The sequence below is a fragment of the Pomacea canaliculata genome, linkage group LG12 (genome assembly GCF_003073045.1).
Source record: "Pomacea canaliculata isolate SZHN2017 linkage group LG12, ASM307304v1, whole genome shotgun sequence".
Taxonomy (NCBI): Eukaryota; Metazoa; Mollusca; class Gastropoda; order Architaenioglossa; family Ampullariidae; genus Pomacea; species Pomacea canaliculata.
In genome coordinates this window covers 19,818,536-19,843,885 of record NC_037601.1, presented here as the reverse complement: position 1 = coordinate 19,843,885, position 25,350 = coordinate 19,818,536, and the positions used below count along the sequence as shown (strand labels likewise).

The following is a 25,350-nucleotide window of genomic DNA, read 5'->3' as shown; positions in this document are numbered from 1 at the left end:
AAGGCTTATTTTTCATTTACTGCTGTGACTATTACAGTTTAATGTGTGTGTGCGAGCGCGTTGGAGTGTATGCGTACAACTTTATCGAGTGGTGATCGTACCACCGACGTGTATAATACAAGTTCGTGGTGATACTGTGAAAATTGTCTCCCATACTTCGGAGTTATTAAACAATTATTGGAAATAATTCAGCAGAATATAAAGATGGCTAATTTTCTGCGTCCACAAATTTCTTATCTGCGGGAAGCTTATTAGGAAATAATTAACACAGCAGATATTGCTGATTCGGTCTCCGATAAATCTGAGCGACCAGTTTTAAACAAAGGTCAATAAGAAACAAAACAAATGGAAAAAAAAAAATAAACATAATTTGCTCGAACTTAGTTACAGTTTCCCTGCTACCTATTGTAGATGTCAAATTCTTTCGAGTTTCCGAAACTGACGAACATAAACAAAGTAAAGGGCCGGTGGAGTCTCTGCAGAAGACCACCGATTTCATATCAAGAGCTGGTCTCCAAGTGTGAAAGAGGCGAACGACAAAAAAAAAAAAAAACAAAGTAAAGAATTAAAACTACAGACAGATTGCACGATATATCGACCAACATCATGTCGCACGCACAGTTGTGTCGCCGTAGTGACAAGTAGTATCGAAGTCGCGTTAGCAAATAAAACAAAACCATATCGTTCTACTACAGCTGTAAAACAAAAAAAAAATATAATTTTCTGCGCCAGTAATTATAAGGAAAATTTTGAGTTTCTTGTGTCTTTTCCGTTTGTCCACTGATAAGTGACAGCGAACTGCGACCCTGAGAGTATCCCGGAAGTACTTCTGTCGACATCACATGACAGCGATATTAAGGTGGTTGAGTGACTTCTTTTGTGTATTTTCAAGTCCCTCTTGGAGGTCTAGATGATAATGCCAGGCCCAGAGGGCGACTCGATCCGGGCCACTGGTGGCCAAGTTGATGGTAAGTAATAAACTGCACTGCAAGACTATTTGCTGATTTGCATCATCTATTGAACTATGTCAACAAATGCGTCGTCTGCATGGAGCACGGCTCGTATATGACTGCATGATTTGTTCTGTTGTGTCGGCATCAACATTGGAGAGTTTTAGCATATCTTTTATGCATAATTATACATATTGAAAAGATGGTTTGAAAAGTTTGTTCTTGTTTGTTGTGACATATTCTTCCCTATCCAATGTCCGCGTTAGATGTTCAATTTTTTCTAAAAATTTTCTGTCTTGGACGGCTACTCGATATTTGCTCAAGTATCAGATACGTTATCGGTAATATCAATACGTTCATTGTCACTACCGATAACACGGAAAACACTGACACCCCGCTGTCTTCTTTTGCGCTTAACAAATGAGGAATTTTATGCAGTTGTGTTGATTTCAAATCAAAAAAGTAATATTATAAGGAAACAATAATTATATAAGCGTTAACTTCAACCAGAACAAATCATATCATTTGCTAGCTAGTTAAATGGGAGTATCGTTTTCTAACTAGATGGGCGTCGTATTAGCGGAGATACGGCAAAGCATGAAATGTTTATGCTCCTACTAGGAACACATATCATTTTTAAGATAAAGAATCACAAATCCTGATATACTTTTTATGAGAAGATGTTTCTTTGACAGAAGTTTTGTTCTCTTCTATTAGTGAAAGTATTTACACTAATTGCGAAAAAAAAAGTTGATTCCCGAAAAATGTAAAATTATTTTATTTATAATTTGCCATACATTTTTAAGCATACATTTCTGATATTCTTAATTAGATGGAACAGCTTTAGGAGCGTTCATGATGCATTGACACAGGTTGTTGTAGGCATTATGACATACATATACCCAAAATAAGTATAATCCTATAACTTAAGGGCTTACCTTAATCTAAACTTTAACTAATCCCAACATCTAAGCCTAATTTCAGTCCCTTTATCCAGTGTGTAAAAAGTGTTGTGGCCTGTGGTGCAATGAACCTTCCTAGTGCTGCGTCAATACCAGGAAGTCAGGTTAAAAAATATAGACTTTATTTTACTTGTTTGAATTTTAATAAGCATAGAGCAAATAGGAAGGGACCAGTGATGCTGTATTTAAAGCAGTATATATCCGTTTCAAATACTGAAATAAAACATAAAGTATTACAGTTTTGCAGTCAAAAAAGATTCAGATTTGTAGCATTTCCTGTAAACGTATTTTATTTTTCACAGGAAATGTTTATAAAATTTGAATTAAAATTAAGCATCAAGAGTTGACGATCTTTCTTTAGAGAACCAAGTGGTTATATATGTTTGACTTCAGGGTAGAAAGTCATCTTTTAGGCTTACCCAATGCTATGAAGGAAAAACGCTCATTGGTCAAAAGCAGAACTGTGTCCATCTCATCAGGAAAGGTAAAAGAAGGCAGGAGGAAAAGGTTGAGTTGTACCTTCCTCATGTTATCCCCTATTTCCAGTAAGCCATTTACAATTAACTGTGGTCAAAAGGCTATGAGATGTTTACCGTTTATCTTTTTTTTTTGCATTCAGAAATGACCATGGCCCTGATCGATGCAGCTCATGACAGAGATGAAGAGACAAAGTCTGTAATAGGCAATGCACTGTTTGAACTGGGCAAAAAGAAACCACATCTAGTGCTCAGTACATGCCACTTCTATCTTAAGAAACACAACAAGGTCAGACACTTTGTTTGATGCATCATAGATTGGTAGTATTCTTTAAAATCAGCTTTATTAGCAAGGCTAATGACTCTCCTGCTTTCCAAGGCAGCTGATTTGATTACTCAATCATTTGTTATGTTAACCAGGTCGCTTTGCATGAAAGGAATTGGTTTGTTGTTAAGGAGAGGGGATTTGTTAACAAAACTTTACGTTCACTAAAATTGCAAGATGTGCAGATAGATTAGGAGAGTGAAAAAAAACCAGAGATGGTATTGCTTATAATCTGTCTTAATGGTGGTGTTTGAAAGGATAATTAATTATAATAACCTAAGGCAAATGAAGCATGTAATATATTATTATGTTCAAACACTGTCAAATGACAAATAGACATGGAGTCAAATTGTTTTTTTTCATTTGTGGTGTCTGATTTCAGTTATCCCAGGATCATCGTATTGTGATACTGAACTGCATAGAGCGCATTGTGAAAGAGACGTTAGACAGAATTGATTCACGCCTGGCTGTGGACCTCATACAGCAAGCTTCTCAAGAACTTACACAGACCAAGGTAATATCAGATTGATTGCTAAGGTTTGTAGTGCTTCTGTTTTGCATTTCGACATGTTAATATATATATATGCAAAAAATTCTTTTAAGTGGATGATCATCTTTTTTATCCTAGCATGATGCTTTCAATCATCTGCAGTTGAAAGGTGCTGTGTTTTGATAATTAGTAAATAGCTGTAAATTTGAAGGCATGAGATTGACATTCATTTCAGAAATTAGTGACCAAACCAGTTATTAAAAAATGTCATCACTGTTCATCATGCCTGGAGGTCGATTGTCATCATTATGAACAAGAATGGCTTAGGAAATTGCTGGAATAATTTTGAGTTAAATGTCAGGTATGTTTAGCAAATAGATCATTGATGCTGTCTTTATATGCAGGAGGTGGACCCCGAATGGCAGACAGCTGCCAGTGGGATTCTGGTAGAAATTGGAAAGCGTTACTGTGATGAGGTTATGGGAGAACTTCTGCAGAAGTTTCAGCCTGGTGTACTGCCCCACTTTTTTGTAGTACAAACGATGGGAAACCTAGCTTCATCAAATGGTAAACATTTGCTGTCAACAAACATTTACGTTTCAAATACTATAAGTGCCATTTATGTGTGGCTCTTTTTAAATCTGCTGGGATCAGTAGAGTAGTTTTGAAGCTGGGGGTAATCAAGATAATAGTGTGGATTAAGTTTTAGAGTTCTCTAAAAAGAATAACTCAGTTTGTACAAAGGCTTCCACTTAGTTGATAAGTGAGTAGCTGAGCAGGTAAAGCATCAGTGTCTGAGGTCACAGGGTCAGGGCTACACCCACTAGCCAGGTGACCTAGCTGCAGCATAGTTGCTGCCCCCTACGGAAAAAAGGCAGCAAGAGAGAACAGGAGAAAAAAAGGCTGGCCCTCAAATAGATGCAATCTTTAACATATTTCTTGAATGGGAAAGTTTTCAGTCACACTATCATTACTTTGCAGACAGCTTTAGAATTTTGTTATACACGGACTAACATGCTGTCTGTGCTCTGGCATGTAAATAACTGTCACTTGTGGGTCTGTGTATTTGACAGTGTTTGCAATGGTGCCACACCTGACTGCTGTACTTGGCACAATGCTGCCCATGCTGGGATTGGCCAAGTATGACAACATGCGCTGGGTCTTTGCTACAGGTTACTGTCTCATTGTTAATTTGTGGCTTTTGTGACCAGTCTATTTTTACTAGCAATATCATTAACTATGTAGTCATAGTGTTATATTTAGTCACCACAAGTAGACGAAATTATACTGGTATCTGACAATATGTTTTTAGTGAAGACAAAAAAAAATCATTTTGTGCATGGCCAGTAGTTGCTTTTGCTTGTTATGGAGAGACAGATTATTTTCATTTTGGATTGTCCTGGAGACAGCTACAATTGCATTTATCCAATATTCTTAGGTCTTAGGGTATTGAGCTGTGGGAAGCAGATAGCCAAGAGGTAAAGCACTGACATCTAAAGATCAAAGAGACACACACTAGTAGTTGTATGGTGCAGCATTTTTCTCCCAGATAACAGCTGTTCAATGGTTATCTGATGTCAATATATAAATAATAATATACCAAGTATTAGGATACAGATTCCAAAATTTCTTTGAATGTGTGGATTTTGTGAAAACATGGGAGATAAATTATCCTTCCAAAGAAGAACAGATCTTCTAATAGGGTGCATTCAATGTCTGTCACAGCTCTTGCCAAATTCAGTGAAGCCATCGTAGAGTATGTGGCCAATTTGGACACAGCACCTGATAAATCAGTGTCTAAAGAGAGGTTCTCAGGGGAGATAATGTCAGCCTTCGATCTTCTTTTCAACAACTGGCTTCAGTCCAAAGAAGCAAAGGTATTGTAATGCTTCCTGTAAATCTCTTTTAAAATGAATATTATTGCGTAGAACTATTTTACACAATCAGAGCATTATGAAATGCATCTGAACACTGGAGCCTGAATGGCTAAATAATTTTACCTCTTACAAATAATACACCAAAAAAATTCCCCCCTGATCAGCTACTGTCAGCTTTGGTACATAAGTTATGAAACAATATATCTTGACATAATGGTAGTGGCCTAGTAATGTGGAATTAAAATCCCTTGTCACTCACACATGTTTGAGGATTGTAAGGTTCACCTGTTGTGGATGTTTCACCTGTTACGAGGACTGGCTGTTAAACATTTTCTCTTAGTTTTTCTGGTTTTCTTCCCTGTCATCTCTCACAGTGCAGAATTATCACTAGCTGGAACCTTTTTCTATTAGAAACTTAACAAGACAAGTGTACAATTACTGTTACAATAACAGAACTCCAAAGATTATGGAAGAAAGATGACATTTTGACCTGAATAGTTGTGTGTTTTTATTAGAAAAGATTTTTTAATGTATGAAAACATGTCTTCTTTCTGTTGGCAGTTGCGACTGGCCATTGTACAGGCTGTAGGACATATGACTCATGTGATTGAGAAAGATAAACTTGCTGAACAGCTGCCAAAGATACTCCAGGGCATCATTGGGTTGTATAAACGTCATCCAGAACCTTTTCAGATTACTCAGGTAAATATGCTCCTATAAAAACATGATGTTTTTTAGAGCTTTTTTCTGTGCCATTTTTATATTTGGCATGGGTTCCTGCACAAATCTTGTCTAAGACAACAATGTGAATGGTTATATGCATGCATAAATTTGTATATATTTACATACAAACCAATTCTACGGGCATCTTCATGTAATTGACAATATGCATACTGTTAATGTATCAAAGAAGCTTTAATTGCTTTTCTATCCCTACCTTTCTCATCGAGTGTCTGACCTGATTTTGACACAGGGCCTTTGCATGGTTCTTGCTGCTGTTTGTGAGAAAGGCAGCACAATACTGGAACCACATTTGGACAATGTACTTAATGTTCTTTTTACACAGGTAAAATTTTTTTGTTGTTTTCTTTATCAGTGTTCGCAGAATACACTTAAGGTTTTTCTAACATTCATCAATTTACAAACTTTGTAGACTTTCAAGCAACCAAGCACTTTTAACAGTCTAGTAGAGTTCAATTTTATTTCAAATGACTGGATTGAGCTTAATACAAAATACCATTTTCCCAGAAATAGTAAGACAAAGAAGAAAATGCATAGTCAAAAACACAGATATCAGGAATGTTCATGGCCATGCTGCCAAGGATAAGCTAGGACCATTGTTAATAAGGCAAATCGGTAGACATTTGTAATGTTACTGGTTTGACCTCTTTCTGGTGGTGTTAGTAGGCTTGTTTTTTTGACCACTTATTTTATCTTATGCATGATGAGTTGTATTTTTAATTGAAATTAGTGACCACATTTGGCAAATTATTTGTATAATATTAAAATTCTTTCCACCCTTTGCTCCATATAATATTTGTGGTATAATTAAGACTTTCTACAACATAAGCCATGTCCTAGATATGAAAAAGAAAAATTAGCAAAAGAAAAATTTCTGTCTTCGACTTCCTTGGACTGACAACAAAGTTTGATTTGATTTGATTCAGTATGCAGTATGTCTGTAGTATCACTGTAGTATGACTTAAACTTTCTACATGTCCCAGATATTCCTTCCAGTGGACAGTAACAGTGCTGAAAGTGTCAAAAACCATAATGAAGTCCTTCGGTCATTTGCCATTATTGGTAAGGATGATATTAAAAGGATTTCTTCATTCATGTGCATGTGATTTAAATATAGTTCCATATTTACTTTGATAGAGATATAGTTTCACTAGCTAGCACCACTTATTTTTGCCAGTGATTTAATTAACATATATTAGACTACAGGCATGGTTGATCCATTTAAGCAGTTACAATGTATTTTCCTTTTGGGAAGTCATACTTATTCTTAATCACTTTATAAAACAAGCAAAGATATAAAGTCAAGATGATCAAGATGTGAAGATAAAGTAGGGATCCAGGAATAGTAGGCAGTCCAATGGCATAATGGATAAGTGATTGTCACTGATACAGTGAGGACCAGGTGTCAGTTCAGATCTTGTCTGGACCATGCCATTCTTTCTTGAAGTGGCCCTGATATAGCTTTAGTTTCTAGCTCAATGTAGAACACTGATTTAAGACCCCTTTGCCTGCTTCCCCAATCTCAAAAATGGTAGATCCTGATTATCTGATGGGAAAAGCATATCTATTCAAGCAAGTGTGACATGGAGAAATTTATTTGAGGCATAGAGCATTTTAGTTGGGGTTAAATATTTGACCTCCTGGTTTGCACATTGCAGCACAAGCGTTCTCTGGCAAACTGGTGAGTGTTTTGCTGACACGCCTTGAACCAGCCAATGACAAAACTCGCATTGGAATTCTAGCTATCTTCAGGCATATCATGAATTCAGCAGGTATGCATCTGCACAACCAGAAAAAAAGCATTGTCAAACTTTGTCTATAAATATTCTCTTTTTATCAGCTTTCTCACAGCAGGTGTGACACTACAACTGCAAGGATTTTCTGGGGGTTTTTTTTGAAGTACTGACACTGCTTTGATGTCATTGTTTATAAGACCAATCTCTTTTTTTTTGTGGTCCTTTTCACTACCCAAAAAGTTCTCAGAAAGACATTAATTTCAAATGAGAAAAAGGTTCCCCAAACCTCCCCCCCCAAAAAAAAAAAAAATCTCATGGTGTTTACAAGGTTCATAAATGTAATTTGGCTTTCTATCTAGAAATTTATAAATACTTGTCATACTTTAAAGCTGACAAATGGTGTGCCAGCTAAAATATACAAGAGTTTATACAACTTGCATGAATGAAGTAAATCAGACTGCCAGTGGGTTCACAACAGAGAACCTATTTGTGTCATCTCAGATATTTGTAAGCATACTGGATGTACCTGTTTCTGAGATTAAACATTTTAATAACTGTTGCATGCTCTTCATGCCACTTTTCTTGACATAGTGTCTACACTCTTAAATGCCAGTTTCAATAGCACTGCTTATTAAAAATCATGTGCATTATATGTATGCATGCAGACTTATAGGCTTAAGAGTCAGATCTGAGTGGTTTGATTTTGTTGTGTTAAAACATGATTGCTTTTTTTTTTCTCAGATGAGGCTATGGCAGACAAGAAAGAAGTAGTAGTGTCAGGCCTCAAGATGATATGCAGTGAGACAAACAACAAGGTGAATTCAGTATTTCGATGAATATTATTAAACTTTGCGTGGTCATTGGTTGGTTTATTTAGTAGGAAAGTGCTTCCACCTTCAGGGGATTTCGCACTATGGGATGAGAGGGAGTGGGGAGAAAACTGGAGTACCCTGATATCCCCCTCCCCAACGCCCAGCCCTGCGGACAGGTGTCACATACAGTGTCCCAGGATGAGATCTGAACCCTGAGTTTCTCACTGCAGTGATGACAACTGAGCATTTTAACCACTTCACTAATGGGCGCCCCTTGTGTGGTCATTGCCTAGAAAGGAGGCTTAAATGAAGTGGGTAACTGTATTGCAGCAAAAGTGTTTGTACCTATCATACTGCTATCCCCAGCCGTGCAGGCTAAAGAGTTTGACAACAGCAAAGTGTGTGTATAGCCTAGGTGATGCACCAAATGAAAAGACCGCTAAGCTTTTTTTACAGAACCTTATATACTAGTCATTGGCGAATGTACCTGGGTACAGTGAAACCCCTAGAAACCAGGGCAGGTAACCCTAAGACCAGGGCAGTAATTTGTCTGTAGTCCCTAAACTTCTAATCATCAGGTTGCCTTGTAGGTTTGAAGAAAAAGAATTTACAAGGAAAATTTCATATTTTGGGAAATGGATTTTATTCTGTTTCAGGTGAAAAAAATGTTTGCTCAGGTAGTTATCACAATGGCTACCCGTGGTTATCTGGAGCTTGAAGGCGGACATGTCATGGTTGAGTTTATTGTACGTCAATGTGCCTTGCCTGATGATCCCCCTGTAAGTTCAAACATATGCTATATGCTAAAACATTTTTACTATACAGTTCTGTTTCATGCAGCATGAAGGCCTTAGCTTTAAATACTGATGCAAACAATGGACAGGGTGGGAAAAAAATATGTTCTTTTATACTTACATTTATTACAGTTTAAAGTGTCTGATAGCAAAGTATGGATTCCACATGAAAAATGTGTGGATTGCTTCTTAGTATTTTTTGCATCAGCTTTAGCATGTACTACATTGTGTGAAAGTGAAAGTTTACAACACAGAAAATATACCCTTATCTTTAATCTTATTTTAATTTTATCTTCAATCTTTTCTTTAATCACAGGGCAAAAAGATTGCTGATCCCGACTATCCCACCAACCAAGAACTGCGTTCAATGTGTGACAGTATCTTGCAGCTTATAACCACCACCATCAGTGTCATGGAATCTGTAAGCACACTTGTGTCACAGAATCAGTAATTACACTGGTGCGGCTGCAGTAATAAGTTTTTGGAACCACTTATAAACTGAAGCTCAGATGTGCATGATGGCAAAACCTGAAAAGTGGGCCATAAATTAGTATTTACTTTTGTACATTATGGAAATAGTTATTTCAAACAAGCAGCTTCATTTACAAAGTAAGGTTTCATATTTTCTCAGGAAAAAAATCCATGACTGCATTCACAAAAGAGGAATTGGAACTCAAATGGAGCTGTTGTTTCTGAGAAAATATTGAACCTTTCAAATCAATAAATCTGTGGTTACAGTAGTAGTTTTTGTGGCACAGGTGCTGTGGCCATATCTACTGGAACTTGTGGTACCAGAACAGTACACAATAGCGACTGGGGCTGTGTGCCGTAGCCTTGCCTACCTGGCTCAAAAAAAGCGGGAAGAAAATGCTGAGGATTATGAAATCAACTTTGATGTGCAAGGTAAATGTGGAAATAAAGCATTTTCAAGAAACAAGATAAATTAAGATTAAAGCTTTTATCTTCAGCTCAATTTTTTTTTTTCTTGCTCATATCTTGCTTAAACACTAGCACTGATGAAATCTGATGACTGCGTTTTATTTTCTACAGCAAACCTTCCCAGACCTCCACAGATAATTGCAAGATTAATGGTGAGCTGCAGAAAAAGACTGGAACTTACTTGAAAATAAAAATGCACCATATTGCTTTCTGTCTTTAATATCTTTTATATCTTTACATGAGCAGACATTTTCTTTCTTTCTTCCTTTGCATGTTATCAGACTGGTTTTTTGTAGTGTAGTGTCCATGTATTATGTTGCGATGCCCATTTTTTTCATAAATCTATGAGTATATTTTCATTGTAAAGCACAATAGCTCAGCTTCTTGTCGGGAAGTGCATTCAGAAAAAAAAGTTATCTTTTAATGTTGAAGGTCATTAAAATGTGAACAGAGCTTTAGTGTGTAAACCATTTGGAACTGTAATTTCTCTTCCCTAAGTGCAGCATTAAGTTTTATCAGTAAATTAATATTTGTGTGTGGCTTTTGAAAAGCTGAATTACTCTGGTTGAATGAAGATCATGAGCACTAAAAGATCAAAGAAAAATCTGTGATGTCACCTAACGAGAAGAAACTTTCAGGTACTGTGTGGCTGGCCTCAGAATGGTCGAAACAGAGGAATGCATGTGCTGCAATTGATGAAAAACTTGTCCCCAAACTTACATGAAAACCTTGTGGAAATCTGGGATACTGTTGTTCCAAAACTTATTGGTTACCTAGAAGGTGAGTGGCCATTTCTCACATAAATTAGAGGATATGTTTCTCCAGTTTGCACTTATTATCTTTTGATACTTCACTGAAATAGCAAGAAAACAGAATGTGACAGATCTCAGGATGGTCAGGTGATTTGTGAGACTAGTTAGGACATGGCATACCTTGTGTGTCTAGTTTTAGAAGATTATTGTTGGTTAAAGCTTTTGTGCCATGGGAATGCTGTGATTGAAAAAGAATGTTTGCACATTCTGGTATTTAATTTCATATTTTATAAAGGATTATTGTATATTTAATCTGGAATTGCCCTTGTTTATTAATAAAATTGTATTGTAATTTTGCAGTTATGCAGTAATAATTGTGTAAGTCTGATATTGTTGTGGATAAGTAAGCAGACAGCTTCTTTTTATGATTTGTTGTGCTCTGTCCCCCTGAAAGGTGCACACAAGTACAAACAAGGTAAAATTGTCTTTTGATCAGCAGTCTGGCCATTGACAAAGTGCTTAATGCATTTTGATTTCCATAACATTAGTTTTTGCTTTGGAAATGTTTCTTTCTTACTGATCAATATAAATTATTGTGTGTACTCATTGGACATACATGTAAATGCTTGAGCACTATGCTAGGTTACAAGCAAAAGATCATAACTGTTTTAACAAGCATTATGCAGAATTCCATTTTAAAAAAATCTTAAGGCATTTAGCATTATGAAATAGGCAGGCCAGAACTCTTTTTAAATGGTTTTCTTGAGAAATGTGTATGTCTATGAAGACATAACAGACATAATTCAGAAAGGAATATTCATGCCTGCAAGCCCACTGATTGCTGCTAATTAGTAGAAACTGGATTAATGCTATTAAAGGCAAATTAACTTACATCCATAGGGCTTTTATTATCAGAAGATTCATGGTGTTGTTCCAGTCATTTGCATGCATAAACTGATGCTTATATTCTTTTTCCTTTTTACATGATTACATCCAATTTGCTATGTTCTACAAAGAAGTAGCAAGAAAATATTGTCCAGTACATCAGTGGAATACACTTAAAGATTTCACAACACCCACGACACACAGTTGATTAAACATTTTTAAACTACTGACTATATTTAGATGGGTTTGATATATGAAGTGACCTTTAGTATCAAAAGTGTATAAACACTTTGATAGCTACATTCCTTTCTTCTGGTCTTACATGCTTGGCTTTCATGGTGGTTGTGCTATGTTTGCTTTGCTAGAATAAGTTTTAGAATGAAGGTTGTACACATTGGACCATAAACTACATTTCACAAATTTAGGCATGATATGATATCTGAAGTCTTAGGATAGTGTCCAAATGCATGAGTTCTTTCCTACAGTCAGAATAATTTGAAAGGATTAGGCCTAGAACAATCACAAAGCTCATGACTTATGATTTTTGCAAGCAAAGCTGCATCCAATTGATATTGCAGGTGGTGTAACCATTCATTGTTACTGTGGGTCATTTAAACTAGTAAACATCTGTTACTGCCTATAATGCCATATACTCTCCATTTTATGGTCTTACTGCCTAATTCTTATGGCTGGTAGAGGTCTTGTTCTTTGCTTGGGAAAGGTTCTTTTCTTGTCAGAACATTTGTGCTTGATTGCAGTATTCTGATTCTGCTATGTAAGCATTACTCAGACTGAGAGGGAGAGCTACTATGAAAGAAATATTTGCTTGCAGGTTCTTACAAGGAGGAAATAAAATAGAAGGTTCCTGTAGCTAATATGTCAAAATGAAATAAAAGGTTTGAGATCATTCAGAAAAAATCTTAAAAGAGAGCATACATATAAAAACAGAAATTTTACCAGTTGCATGTGCATATGTATTTTTCAGAAAATGAAGATGGTTGGTCACAAAAAAACTGGGAAGACCTGTTGCTAAAGGTATGAAAGACTATGATAGTTCTAGACTATAGTAGAACTATATAGTTTTTTTCATGTGTTTGTGTAGGATTGAGGGAAAGTTCTTAAACTGTATTTTTCTTTTTCTTTTTTTTTAAAAAAGGGGGCCTATAAAGTATATTACTTAGTAGCATTTTTCTGTTTATTCTTCTTGATGGAAAAGTTTCTTAGGATGGGAGGAGTTTATGTATTTCCTAAATGATAGACATTTCATTAACAGCTCCTGTCCAAGTCTCTTGAAGTGGTAGACAATGAAAACTGGACAGCTGAGCTGGGAGAGGCCTTTGGCGCCCAGATTGGTTATTATGCCAACTGCCCTCAGGAGAAGGTTAGTGGATAAACTAATTTTTATAAATTTGTTGAGGTTTTTGTTTATATTTTTGCTTATAGTCGGGTTGTGGGGTTTTTTTTTTTTTTTGGTTGGTGTTTTTTTTTCTTCAGACAACATGCATGGAAAAATAGTCATGTAGCAGTGTTATTTGAAGATCAAGAAGGGACCAGTCTAATTTTAAAATGTATGGATTGTGTGAGAGTTTCTAATGCTTTTTTGAATCAGATCCAATATTGGGATTAAGTCTTCATCAATATCTTCTCATTGTAATCAAAGATGGTTTGACAGTGTATGGCTATATATAATCCTTTTGTTTGCCATTGACATACAATGGCTTTGTCACTTCATCAACCTTTCATGATAATGTATGTTTCTATTTCCCTGATTCACTTCTCAGATATCACAAGCCTTAGGATAGCAAACATCATCAGCAAAAGATAAAAATAGGTAGAGATCATTCCCTAACCTTTTCAGTGATGGTGTGTGAAACTGGTGTTCTTTCTGTGCTGTTTGTGCTAACTAGACTCCCACAACAGTCTCATTTTCTTTGAAATTTTTATGTGCAGAATTTTCTTTTCAAGTGCCTTGGGATCATATTGCGCAAGTCATCCAAGAAGGATTTTGTAGTTAAGCATCTTGATATCATCTTTGCCTCTGTTAGGCACACAGATCAGCTGGAACGTGAGGTAGGTCACAGCAATTTCTGTAACAGTAATGCTGACATCATCTCTATCATCAAGATGTCAGATAACTATGAAATTATTAAATCTTATGAAATTACTCTCAAAAACTTGGTGTTTATTTTCTATTATTTCTGTTGGGATTCTTAAATTTGTACTAAGCTCACTAATGATTGGGATAGCACTGGACTGCCATCTACACAAGTGAACCAAGGTTACATGCTCTAGAGAAGCAAATCCAAAAGGTTTGTTGAGTGACCTGCAAGCAGTCCATGACTTTTGGTGTAATATTACTTATTGTAATAAAAGTTGCTTATCCTGAACCTAGGGATGCGCCATTGCTGTGGGGTTCGCAGCAGCCTCCCATTTGGACTTTGTGCTGACCAAGCTAGAAGCTGTGGCCAAAAGTGACATGGTGCGAAAGTCATCTGGTATCCTGGGAATACTCAAGGTAGGATCCATGATCATTGTTCTTTGCTTGTACCCAAAAGATCCTATGCACAAGAAATTATAGGGAATACATGGGCTTATCCTCCCATAGATATTTCCTCCAATTAAACATTAGACTGAAGGTCTTTTTTGTGTTTTCTTTCCTCCCAGCTTGGCTGTCTTATTCTTACTCCTAGACATCTAGAAAAATGTTGGGAAAAGAGTTCTGGAATAGGAAAGATATTTGGCCTTCGCACTGACTACATTTTGCAGAACTTAACTCATAAGAGATACACGCACAAAAATGCCTTGTATGATAATACTTTTTTATTGCCTGAGGTGGCATAGTTTCATGTTGTTAAACAGGACAAGTCTGAAGGTGATATTGAGCGAGTCAAAGCAACAATCATGCTGTGCTATGGCTACGTAGCACTGTACTCTCCACCAGCCCTCATCATTTCACGCATGGAGGCTACTATACTTCGCACTATTTCTCCATATTTCACTAATGTCAGGGTGAGTTGTAAAGTTCAGACAAGTAATGTAAGAAAAATATTTTACTTTGCTAAGAAATGTGAGAAGTAAAGAGAAGGCTAAGTGCAGGGTAATTCAATGGTTTAAGAGAACCTGACATAATTGTGTAACATACTTAGCAGATAGCAAGAAATTTACATCTGTTACTAGTAAAAAAAAAGAAAAAAATGTTGCATGTCGTGATCAAAACATCCACATGCTTAGTACAGTTGATGAAGTAAATTAAAAGTACTTAAAAGTAGCTCATTAGCAAGAGTTTCAGACGTCAGAGCTGAGAAGAAGTGTGATCCAGTGCATGGACCTGCTGGGGAGAAGCCTCAGTTACGAATCTCTCCAGAAGTACTATCTTTTTTCACACCGACCCACTTTACTAGGTCACTTGCAGGTATCAGTGTGCCTGGACACTTGCATATTGCAGTACAAGCATGTTAGCATGTTGTTCACACCTGGCATGCTGGTTTAATGCTATTTTCCATGCGCCTTCCTGCATATGTGTAATGCTGGCAAGACTGGACTTTATGGCCATGCAGCCTGACTGAATATTACACATGGAAAAAAGCTTCTTAAATCCAAATTTTCTATCAGAAGTGTTATCATGCACATATTAATAAAGTTACCAATTGGTCGGTGTGTATTTCTTGCTGCTTACAAAGAGACAGTGATGTACATTCAGTCACTATCAAATGGAAAAGTCATGCTTCCTAGGCCATAAAATTCCAGACAGCATATTTCAAACCTGTAGTTTGCTTAGATTTCGTCCTGTTTTGTTTATTTGTGTGTGTGTGTGTTTTCTCAGGATACAAGTGTTAAGCAAAACTTGATCCGTACAGTCAGTCTCATTGGGGAAGCACTTCATCCAGATCACCTTGAGACCTACTATAATTTTTCATCAAGGGGTGATTTCATTACACATCTGCAGGTACTAATTTACTTGAAAGTGCTAGTAATGTACTTCTATACGTTAATTTCCTGACCTGCTTAAGGTTTTTTATCATTATACAGTAGCAGTTATAATAATGGTGTAAATCCTAGATCTCTGTATGTTCCTTGAACATTTTTTTTTCCAAATGTAATGGAGATAAATAAGAAAGAAGAAATTCTTAATGGTGGATATTGTTACTGGCTGTACACATAAGATTATTGACTTTGCTAAAACCCTGTGCAGCAAATGCTCTCAACTAATGTTAGTCATAAGGTCTTGGAGTATCAGGTGGAGCGGTTGCAAATTCCAGCTAGCTATGCAGAAAGGTATAGAAGAAATGTTTACTGCAAGAAGTTAAAAACTTTTCACAACGCGAGAGAAGCTATTTTTAAAAAAAGTTTTGTGGTGCATCAGTAGACAAGCATCACAATCTTTTAAGATCAAAATTATTATTTTGTCTCTGCTTAGAAGCAGTATTTGCTTTATAAACTTTGAGCTTTACTAAATCCAAGTAATCCAATGTGTGCATTATTAACTAAAGCCACATTGCTTCTAATACAGTCAATAAGACATTGATGACTATTATTTATCTTGTGTTTACATATATATTATCCATGACAGTTCTCTTCTTCTCCATCTTTTTCCATTTATCACTATCATTTATCATTAACAAATAAGTGAAAACGTTTAACTGGAGAGGGATTTTCAAGAGAAGACTTACATTTCTGGTAGTGCATGGCAACTGCATGTTGTTTTTGTTTTTGACAAAAAATTATGGTTTTGATTTTGATTGTTTTAAAGCAAGTCAGTGTCGTCAGATTCAGTAGTTTCTGAAGGTCTCTGTTTAACTGTGGTCACAGTTTAGTGTGCCGCTCTACTTCTGTTTGTGCAGTGTTAAAGACATTAAGTGCTCTAAAACTCTTGAAGGAAGGGACAGGTCATCTTTTGTCAGTGTGCACTGATTTAGAGGACTTTGAAAAAATTCCTCATGTGCTTAAAAAGCAATCTTACCTGCTACTATTCTTGTATTTAGTGCTAGTGTCACTTTAGCTTGGCAAAGTTGACCTTCAGCAGATATTTCCAAATTTAAACTGTACTCTTTTCAGACAAGTAACCAGATTGCTTTCAGACACTATTAATTTGTTATCAGCCATTGTTGTGCTTGTGATGATGAGGAGGAGGAAGATAATTTTGCATATATTCCTTACCTAAGAAGAATGTTTTGAAATGTTCAAGTGATAAGTTTTACTTCGATTTTTTTCTTTCTCGGATAAGTGATTTCCTTTTTGTCAGTTCATATTGTGTTAGACATGACAGATGTGTGCTGTATGAGTCATGCAACTTCGATATCATTTGCTGTGCCATTAGATTCTTTTTGTGTGGTCTGTTGTTCTTGCAAAAAATAAACCACAATATTGTTTTGCACAGAACTACTTGAGGGCAGAACCAACTTCTCACGTGAACAATGATACACGGTCACTGGCAATGGATGCATGCACAACATTAGTGTATCCTTTTGTGCAGTTTTTGAATGATTAGGCTTCAATGAGACTGGCTACTTTGAGAGATGTTAGTGGGTGGTGGGGGTGGTGAATTGTTATTTTGGGGTGAGCCAGAAACTAAGACTATATCATGGCAAGGCAGCCAGTCCTGTAAACAAATGCCACATGCAGAGAAAGAACAGCATGCCCGAGACAAAGCTGGACCCAGGACAGCCAATCCTTACTGTATTGGTAACAGGGGCTAACCTGGAGATGACAATGCTGTTTGTGAAATATAAATGAGTAACAAAGAATGTTTTAGTTTTGCCTTACATTCTAATTCAGCAAATTGGATCCTCAGTTGTCCGAGGCTGAGATGTTTGATCTTGTGAAGTGCTCTACAGACTGTGTGTACAGCCTACCAGTAGATGGCTTGCTACCCAAAAAGAACCGTGATGAAACATACGAAGAAGCTGCGGAAGTGGAGAATCTGATGAAGGAAACTATGGAATCTCTTCATACACTTCTCAAACAGTTCTTGGTGAAGAACCCCACATCTGCATGTCTGTTTGATTTGTTCAAGGTAAATGTGCAACAGCCTTACAAATAATATTCTCTTGTTTTAATCTAGTTATTTTTTAATGTCAATAACCAATGGGTCTTACTACTCATTCACTCATGATAATTTGTGCATTCTTTTAACAAAGAATACAAGTACAGTGTATGATTTTAGCACTCTTTTAAGTGAACACTATACCTACTCTAGAACATTCCTTAACCCTTACTCTTCTCACTCTCACTATGTGCACTCCCTTGGAGAGAAAGGGCATCAAAAGGGTTTAAGGACACCAGATGATTTATGATGTTTAAATATAAATAAATTATCTCAGTCTCACTTTTGAAAGGCACCTTATTTATGTTAGGTAAGGCACAATATTGTCCCATTCAAAACTGTAGCAACAGTAAGCTGCTAATTTTTTCCAGCACCTGCAAACCTGGATAGCCTCATCTCAGGAACATGAAAGGGAAAGAGCTGTCACCACATGGTTTATTCTTCTTGAATACTTCACAGAAGTCATGGAGGCCTCGGTTAGTCATGTCACTTTTGGTTTTATTTTATATTGATACAAATATACATATTTCATTGTCATTTTTTTTCCTAGACTGGTAGACAGCTTATGGTTATGGCAGGGTCACACATGAAATATTTTTACATTTCAGAAACAAGATCAGTTTCTAATTGCTGGGCAATTTCTCGGCACGATTATTCCTCGGTGTACAGATCCTAGCCCAAAGGTTCGGCAAATTGCAGTAGACTGTGTACAGCTCACTCTTCGCATTGGGCTAGCCTTTCAAGGTAAACAAGTGTGTGCATAAATATTCCTTTTGATGGTTTCAGAATGAAGAAAGATTTCTGTTGCAATGACTTGAGTTTGTATAGTTAGTCTGACACTACATATTTGAAAATGATGACTCTAAGAAATCCTGCTTTTAATGTAAAAGTTTGATAGAATGGGTCATTCATATTTCATTACAATTTCTTACTTTTCTTTCCGAGACTGGTATTGCCCAAGTATGATTCTTCAAACCATGTACTTATCTGTGTGGATAGTGTAGCAAGTCTCAGGCTCAATATCTTTACCCTGAAAAGCAGGATTAAACATTCTTCAAAAGTATCGGTATATAGCCTTACAGATTTATGTTCTTTCAGGTCATCCATTGGGCGAAAAAGATCAAATGGTTGATGCCTTGTCGACTCTGAAAGAGAGGCTCAAGAAAAGTGACCCCAATGTTTTGTTCAGTGTAGTCAATGATTTATCAAAGGTAACTACTTAAAATTATGTGCATTCATTGTAAGAGAAGGTAGTAAACTGACAAAGCCTATACCTGTTCTTTGAATATGAATTCCAATACAAGAATTTCAAGACATAATGTTTACAAGTTTTTTTTTAATTTCTCAGATTAATAAATTCTGTCTTTCATTCCTTATAAGTTTCTAAATGTTATTTTCCAAAGTTATTAGTTAATGTGGGTGGTCCAGTGGCTCAACAGTTGTCACCTGTCACCAATACAGTTAGAGTTGGTTGTCATGGGTTCAGCTCTCTTCTCTGGCACGCTGTTCTTTCTCTGCATGTGGTATCTGTTTACATGGCTGGCTGCCTTGCCACGATAGCCTTAGCTGCTGGATGGCATAAAACACCAAATATCCCCCATCTCCCCATTCTTAATTTACTTGCATCAACAGTTTGGTTTCCCTGATCTCTATTGCTCTCATAGTTTGTATAAACTAATTCACCTGCCTAAGAAAGAATATTTTTAAAACATGCTATTCTCTATCCAGGTTATAGCCAAAAAGACAACAAAAGAACAGTTGTACCCCCTTGTGGAGTGTCTCCTTGCTGGCCTCACAGATGCCCAGTCTCATTCTTCCTCTGGAGCCTGTGTTGTGCTAAATGGACTCATAAAACTACGTGGAAGTGAAGTCTATGTAAAGGTATGAACAAAATGTTCACTCTGTAACTAGATTTTCAACATTTATGTTGATAAAAACAGAGAAGAAGGTAGTTGTGGTAAAAGTCAGAGAATTTTTTTAATAAGAATTTTTATGAAGGAAAATCTGACAGTGAATGTTTTAGTGTGGCCTGTCATTTACATGCTCTCTAACATTAATTTGTAAAGTTTATTGTCCAGGTTGGGGAGCTTCTGAAAAGCCTTCATGCCAAACTGCTGGAAATCCAGTGCCCACAAACAAAGACAGGCACTCTGCGTACACTTCGAACCCTGGCCAGTCATCACATGCCATCCTTCCTCAACTTTCTCCTTCAGCTCCCAGTGCCTTACTCCAGGTCTGTAGACCATGTGGACCTGACATGATTAATGTCTTAAACATGGATAATAAAATTATCTCTTCAGGGGCCACAGTTGAGACCAAGTCATCTTCCCAGGCTGTGTAGGGAGTGAAAGGAAGCAAATATTAGCTGAAATGATAAGTGTTTTGATGTATAACATTTGTTTTGGTGTACAGAGAGGACTAGTTCTTCTAGTTTTGACTGGAAATGCTGATAAGAAAAGCAATGTGAAAAGTATTTCTTTTGGTCTTTATGTTCTTTTACTAAATATCAGTTGTGCATTCATTTGTTCTGTAATCAAGTTTCAAAGATCTTGAAGATTTAAAAGGTTGTATCGTGTACTCCTGTGTCCAGTGAAGTTGTGGAAATCTGGCACATCCTGGCGCAGGATCCACAGCTTACAGCTGCTATGCTAGAACACTTCCTGGAACTGCTGCAAAAGTCCTTACCTTATGAAGAAAAGACTGATTCTAGTAACAAGACTAAATTTGTCAGGAGTGCGACAGTTGTACCTTTGGCGGTAAGATTTTGTCATTGCATTGATCTATGTATGGTAGAATAAACTTTATGTTGACACACGTATTGCTTAAAAGATACAAGATCTTTGGGGTGCAAGTGGTTAGAGGCCAACTTTTCTTGAGGCCCATTTTTTTTTTTAAGGTTTATTTTTACATATTTTGTTTTGAAGGGTGTTGCCCGTCTTCTCTACCTTGCTGTCTTGCCATCCCCAAACTCTAAGAGTCAGTTATCTATTCTGAGGGTTGGGTTTATTGGGAGAAGTTCTGTGCATCACCAGGTTTGGACACCAGTGCTCTAATCACTCGGGTATCCACTTCCGGATATTGTGCTATATTCATATTTTTCTAGTCCTGGAAAGCATTGTCAGCTGTTGCATGCATGTAGGATTTATGCTTGTGCCTTCTTATATGGATGTTTTCAGGATGTTCACCAGAGCCATCATGTACAACTCTATGGTCCTAATCTGATATGCAACAAGGCAAAAGGTATTTTTGTAAAACAGTTCATTCCCTGTTTCCATCTTTTTGTTTATTAGGTCACCTTTGCCCTAATAGAAGTGTTCGCAGTTGAAGAGACAGCAGAGGAATTACAGAAGATATATCATAGACTTTTTGCTGCCTGCCTGGTGAGGTTGGGCTCCTCAATTGGTGTCGGCCCTCCCAAATCACATGTAAGTCTTGCTAGTCTTTTGTGATTGGAATATTTGAGCCTATAAGGTGTATATGACACCACTACATGCTATGCTAGATGTATGTTAAATCTCTTAAAAATATGTATGGATGTGTTGAAAACACGCAGATTTGGCAAAAATCCATTAGTGTGTGCTTATTTATTATAGGTCATGAAAGAGGAATCCAAAACCAAAGAGAAGAAAAAGGCGGTTGTAAAGGAAGTGAAGATTAGTCCCATTCAGTGAGTAATGTTTTTGTATAATAATCTGCAGTCTTCAGTATTGGTGTTTGTTTTATTCAAACTTTTAAAAAAATGTAGTCTGAGTCTAAGGAAATAAATTGGAATTTTACAAGCACTAAGGATGTTACCTATTTCAATACTTAGATGGAACTAACTTTGCTATAATGGTGGGTGTACTTTAGGGGAAGGTGGGTGAGTGGGTAAGGGAAAGGGTTTGATGACTGTTATATTTGTTAAGGTCCTTAGACAACAAAACAAATGTGGTTTTCTTGCAGAGTTGCCATTGATGCCATGAAGGGATTTCTCGAACGAGCAGGAAGTAAGGATCTGCTTGAAGCCCTCAATGAGTCAGGAGTGTGGGCTATGATTTCTGATGAGATGCAGTATCCTCAAGCCATCACAATGCTTGCAAAGTACATGAATGCTGCAATACACTTTAGTGGTTCAGACCTTTAATCACTTTTTCCCTGTGTTTGATTCAGTGATTGATTTCTACAATAAGAAGTAGGGTATAATGTTTACTGGTTTTTTAATTCCTTCAGCATACCATTAACCTTATGCCACTACATTTGAAAATTTCATCTAACACTTGGTCATTTGATTTTTCTTCACTCCAGTAAAATCATTGTGAATAAATTTTGTAATTCACATTTCTTAAGAATGTTGCCTATGCAGTAAACTATAGGAGACTGTAGCAAGGTTTGCTGGCAGAAGTAACCCCATCACTACAAAAGTCTGTACAGAGTTTACTTTCATATTTATTTCAGATATTTGGTGTCAGACCCAGAGGATAAGCGCCATACCAGTAAAATTGTGACTTCCCTCACATCAGTGCTTTCAAGTCTGTATGAAAATCAGCGAGTAACCGTAGCTGCATTTTTTGCCGAGGTGCTAAAAAAACTGCCATAAACAAGATTTTCTTTCAGTGTTTAATTCAGAATAATTCAGTAATCATACCAAAGAATATACATTGAAATTGCAGAATAATTTTGAGGTCATAAGAAGATCTGACTTGCAAACTATTTTACATGTAGTAATTTGTGCATTTTTATATGGTCATGTTCAAACTCACACATGAACATCTGCCCAAAATATTTTGTTTCTCAAATATAAAACAGCAACAAAATACTTGTAGATGGGTTACTCTTGTTTATAATAAATAGCTTATACTATAATGGAAAATTTTCCCTTACTTTTCCCTTCACATAGTTGATCAACCAACAGTGTGCTGGAGATGACAGCCTTGTTGAACTTATAATGAACAGTCTTCTTGGGCGTCTTGTTGACACTTCTCACATTGTGCGCATGTTGTGCATACGAGGTTTGGGCAACATTGCAAGCGTAGGGAAGGAACAGGTAAGAACTGTAAAACATATAATGCCCATAAGAGACTACTTAAATCATTATTGTGTGATGATCATTGTTCTTGCCATTTTACTGCTTTCAAGGTCCAGCGGTATTCAACTACAATACTGTCTGCGATGATGGCTGGAATGGATGACAAGGAAGATCCAGAAGATTATATCACTATTGAAGCCATGAGTGGGCTGTCTCGTGTGCTATCGGAGATTGATGAAAGCCATATTCGTGCCATTCTTATCAATGTGGCCCTCAAGATACGACCGTGCTTTGAGAAGGTATGTAACAAGCCTTTTTCTGGATCTTTCCGAATGAGTTGCTTATAGATGGTGATAAGCTTGAGGTCATGCCGACAGTAATTAACATTTCAAATCTTCCAGGATAAGCCAGCTGTCAGAGCTCAAGCGTTTATCCTTTTTGGCAACTTGTCAAGATTTGGTGGTGGCCCTTCTCGCACACCATTTTTGGAGCAGATTCACAGCAACATTGTTAGCCTCTTACTTCATCTGAATGATGAAGATCCTGAAGTCAAAAAGGTAAAGATCATGCAGTGAATTGTGAGCCTGGATGTCATTGTCATCATTGTCAGAGTTTCTAGGCTAAAATGTTAACAATATTTTCAAAGTTGCTGTCATATTGCAATCAAGAGTAGAATTATGAACCACAATGATATTTCATCTTCTTTATTTGACCTTTTACTCATTTTAAACAATCCACTATGCACAAGAACTTTTTTGGATATTTTCCTATTTTGGGTCTTGTTTGTCACTTGCGTTGTAATCATGAAGCCATTAATATAAGCAGGCAAGTTGCTAACATTTGTGTTTGCATCAATCCATTTTTCATTTATCAATGTTTTTACATTGTGTTCTCAGCCTCAGTTTTATGTTTATTGCACATGTTTTACGAGAGAATAGCACATTTCCCTTCACTACCCCACCTTCTCCACTATTCATGCCCTTTACAATACTTTGTCTTTGTTGACCAGAGCTGCAAATTTGCTTTGCGTCTGCTTGGTCCTTTGATGTCATCAGAAGCAATCAATGACAAATTTCAAAAACACCTACTTGAAGAAGCCAATTTATTTTATGGAGAATTTATGATAGACCTCTCAAAACTCATAGTAAGTTGCCTTCTCTTCTGTCATCAGTTAGTATCAATTCAGCATAAACTGACAATGTGTTATTAGCACCAGAACATATATTATGTACAAGTTGTAAAAATAAATGTTTTAAAGAAAACCTGCAGCTGATCTGTTTTTATGCCTCGTGCTTCCATTTCATTACTACTTTGCATGATAGATTTTTCAAAAACTAATATTTTTTAACTTGCAAATGTTTGCTTGTTTTAACTTAATAGTTTAACTGATTTTGCTTTTTTTTTCAGATTCAAGATTTTCCAGAAAAAGTCAACTTTTATGTGATGGGTTGTGTTGCCTTCTTTAAAAGCTCTTGGCCTGACATCCGCAGCAATGCTGCTATGTTTGTTGGTGAGTACAATGGGGATTAATGACAGAATGATATTGAAAGTGAGCTGAAGCAACACTAGGAATAAGTTTTCAACCTGTGGCTGCTTTTTGTGCAGGTTTTCTGCTTGGTAACTTGCCCAAGGATCGACAGACAGACATCACTAAGGAACATGTTTGTGCTTGTAGGTATTCTAATTCAGCTTTTCACAAATAAAAATGCATATCATACTTCTTGATTTCTCCAATCACCTTTTGCATATTAAAAGATGTGCTTTTAAAAATCATTTAAACTGCTCCTGTTATTTTCTATTGCAGCTTTAATACTATTGCTGAAGGATCCTTCTCCCAAGGTCCGTGCTAAGGCAGCAGAAGCCATGAGCCTCTTGTATGACTACTGAAGATTGTAGGTATCTCTAAACTCCACCCAAACAGTGCAATAGATATGGAGAAGCATCTTTCCAGAATTCAGCATTTGCTTACATGCTTACATTTGCAACATGCTTACCTATGGTTCCGCAGATGTCAGAGCCAACACAGACTTCACCCTTTCCATGAGGTCGCTTTTCTTTTCCTTGGACTTGCAATGGATACCCCGTGACTTTAACCAGGACGTCAGTGTAGCAACATTTACTCGTCCAAGCTGATCAGATTAAAAGTGAGTATCAGTAGCCAGTTTTGTGCAATCAACAATTTTGTTTCTAAAAAGTGGATGGACACATTTTTTTTTTTACCTGATCTTGGTTTGCCAACATCTCGATATCCACCTCACTGACGGGCAGCTTTGGTCGCTTTATCTGCTGTTGAAATACAAGAAGAAGGAAGATCACTAGAACTATGGGGAGACTGACGTATTAAACATTTATTCTAACAAACATGGACTAATTTAGATGTACTGCATACTACAAAAAAGAAAAAGTGAACTCACAGCATCATCTTTTGAGCCCAGCTTTCTTTTCTGAATATGATGTGATTCAGTCACAGCAGATGGCACAATCTGGCCATGGCTTGCTTCCTCCAAAGATGCTCTCATCTTTTTGTGCATCACTTTCTCTCGTAGTTTACCAGCAATTGATT

At 36.8% G+C, this 25,350-nt stretch overlaps 1 protein-coding gene across 3 annotated transcripts; it reads left to right on the top strand.

Moving 5' to 3' along the window:
* The first annotated feature begins 624 nt into the window (after window positions 1-624).
* LOC112576767 (maestro heat-like repeat-containing protein family member 1) lies at window positions 625-24,949 on the top strand. 3 transcript variants are annotated; one of them, XM_025259455.1, is made up of 42 exons: window positions 625-968; window positions 2,532-2,677; window positions 3,096-3,227; window positions 3,608-3,770; window positions 4,277-4,375; window positions 4,929-5,080; window positions 5,642-5,782; window positions 6,054-6,146; window positions 6,805-6,883; window positions 7,480-7,593; window positions 8,299-8,372; window positions 9,026-9,148; window positions 9,480-9,584; window positions 9,922-10,066; window positions 10,214-10,254; window positions 10,741-10,882; window positions 11,309-11,329; window positions 12,725-12,774; window positions 13,013-13,120; window positions 13,690-13,809; window positions 14,132-14,254; window positions 14,599-14,748; window positions 15,563-15,685; window positions 17,117-17,196; window positions 17,515-17,752; window positions 18,154-18,258; window positions 18,391-18,526; window positions 18,881-18,993; window positions 19,511-19,663; window positions 19,861-20,015; window positions 20,373-20,538; window positions 21,073-21,207; window positions 21,376-21,449; window positions 21,725-21,862; window positions 22,217-22,337; window positions 22,659-22,805; window positions 22,898-23,086; window positions 23,189-23,344; window positions 23,797-23,931; window positions 24,195-24,297; window positions 24,393-24,458; window positions 24,592-24,949. In XM_025259455.1, the coding sequence occupies exons 1-42, from the start codon at window positions 911-913 to the stop codon at window positions 24,672-24,674; spliced, it is 4,995 nt and encodes a 1,664-aa protein (XP_025115240.1). In that variant the 5' UTR covers window positions 625-910; the 3' UTR covers window positions 24,675-24,949. The 3 variants fall into 3 exon arrangements, with proteins under 3 accessions (XP_025115240.1, XP_025115239.1, XP_025115241.1); XM_025259454.1 differs by having other exon boundaries at window positions 9,474-9,584; XM_025259456.1 differs by lacking the exon at window positions 11,309-11,329 and having other exon boundaries at window positions 9,474-9,584.
* The last annotated feature ends 401 nt before the right edge of the window (window positions 24,950-25,350 follow it).

What these genes read in the sequence shown, in the direction of transcription:
- LOC112576767 (XM_025259454.1), top strand. Translation starts at nt 911, where the DNA reads ATGATAATGCCAGGCCCAGAGGGCGACTCGATCCGGGCCACTGGTGGC. An exon ending in ATTTCATTACACATCTGCAG is followed by an intron (nt 15,686 to 17,116) that starts GTACTAATTTAC and finishes TGTTTTGCACAG; the next exon opens with AACTACTTGAGGGCAGAACC. An exon ending in CTCCCAGTGCCTTACTCCAG is followed by an intron (nt 20,016 to 20,372) that starts GTCTGTAGACCA and finishes TCCTGTGTCCAG; the next exon opens with TGAAGTTGTGGAAATCTGGC.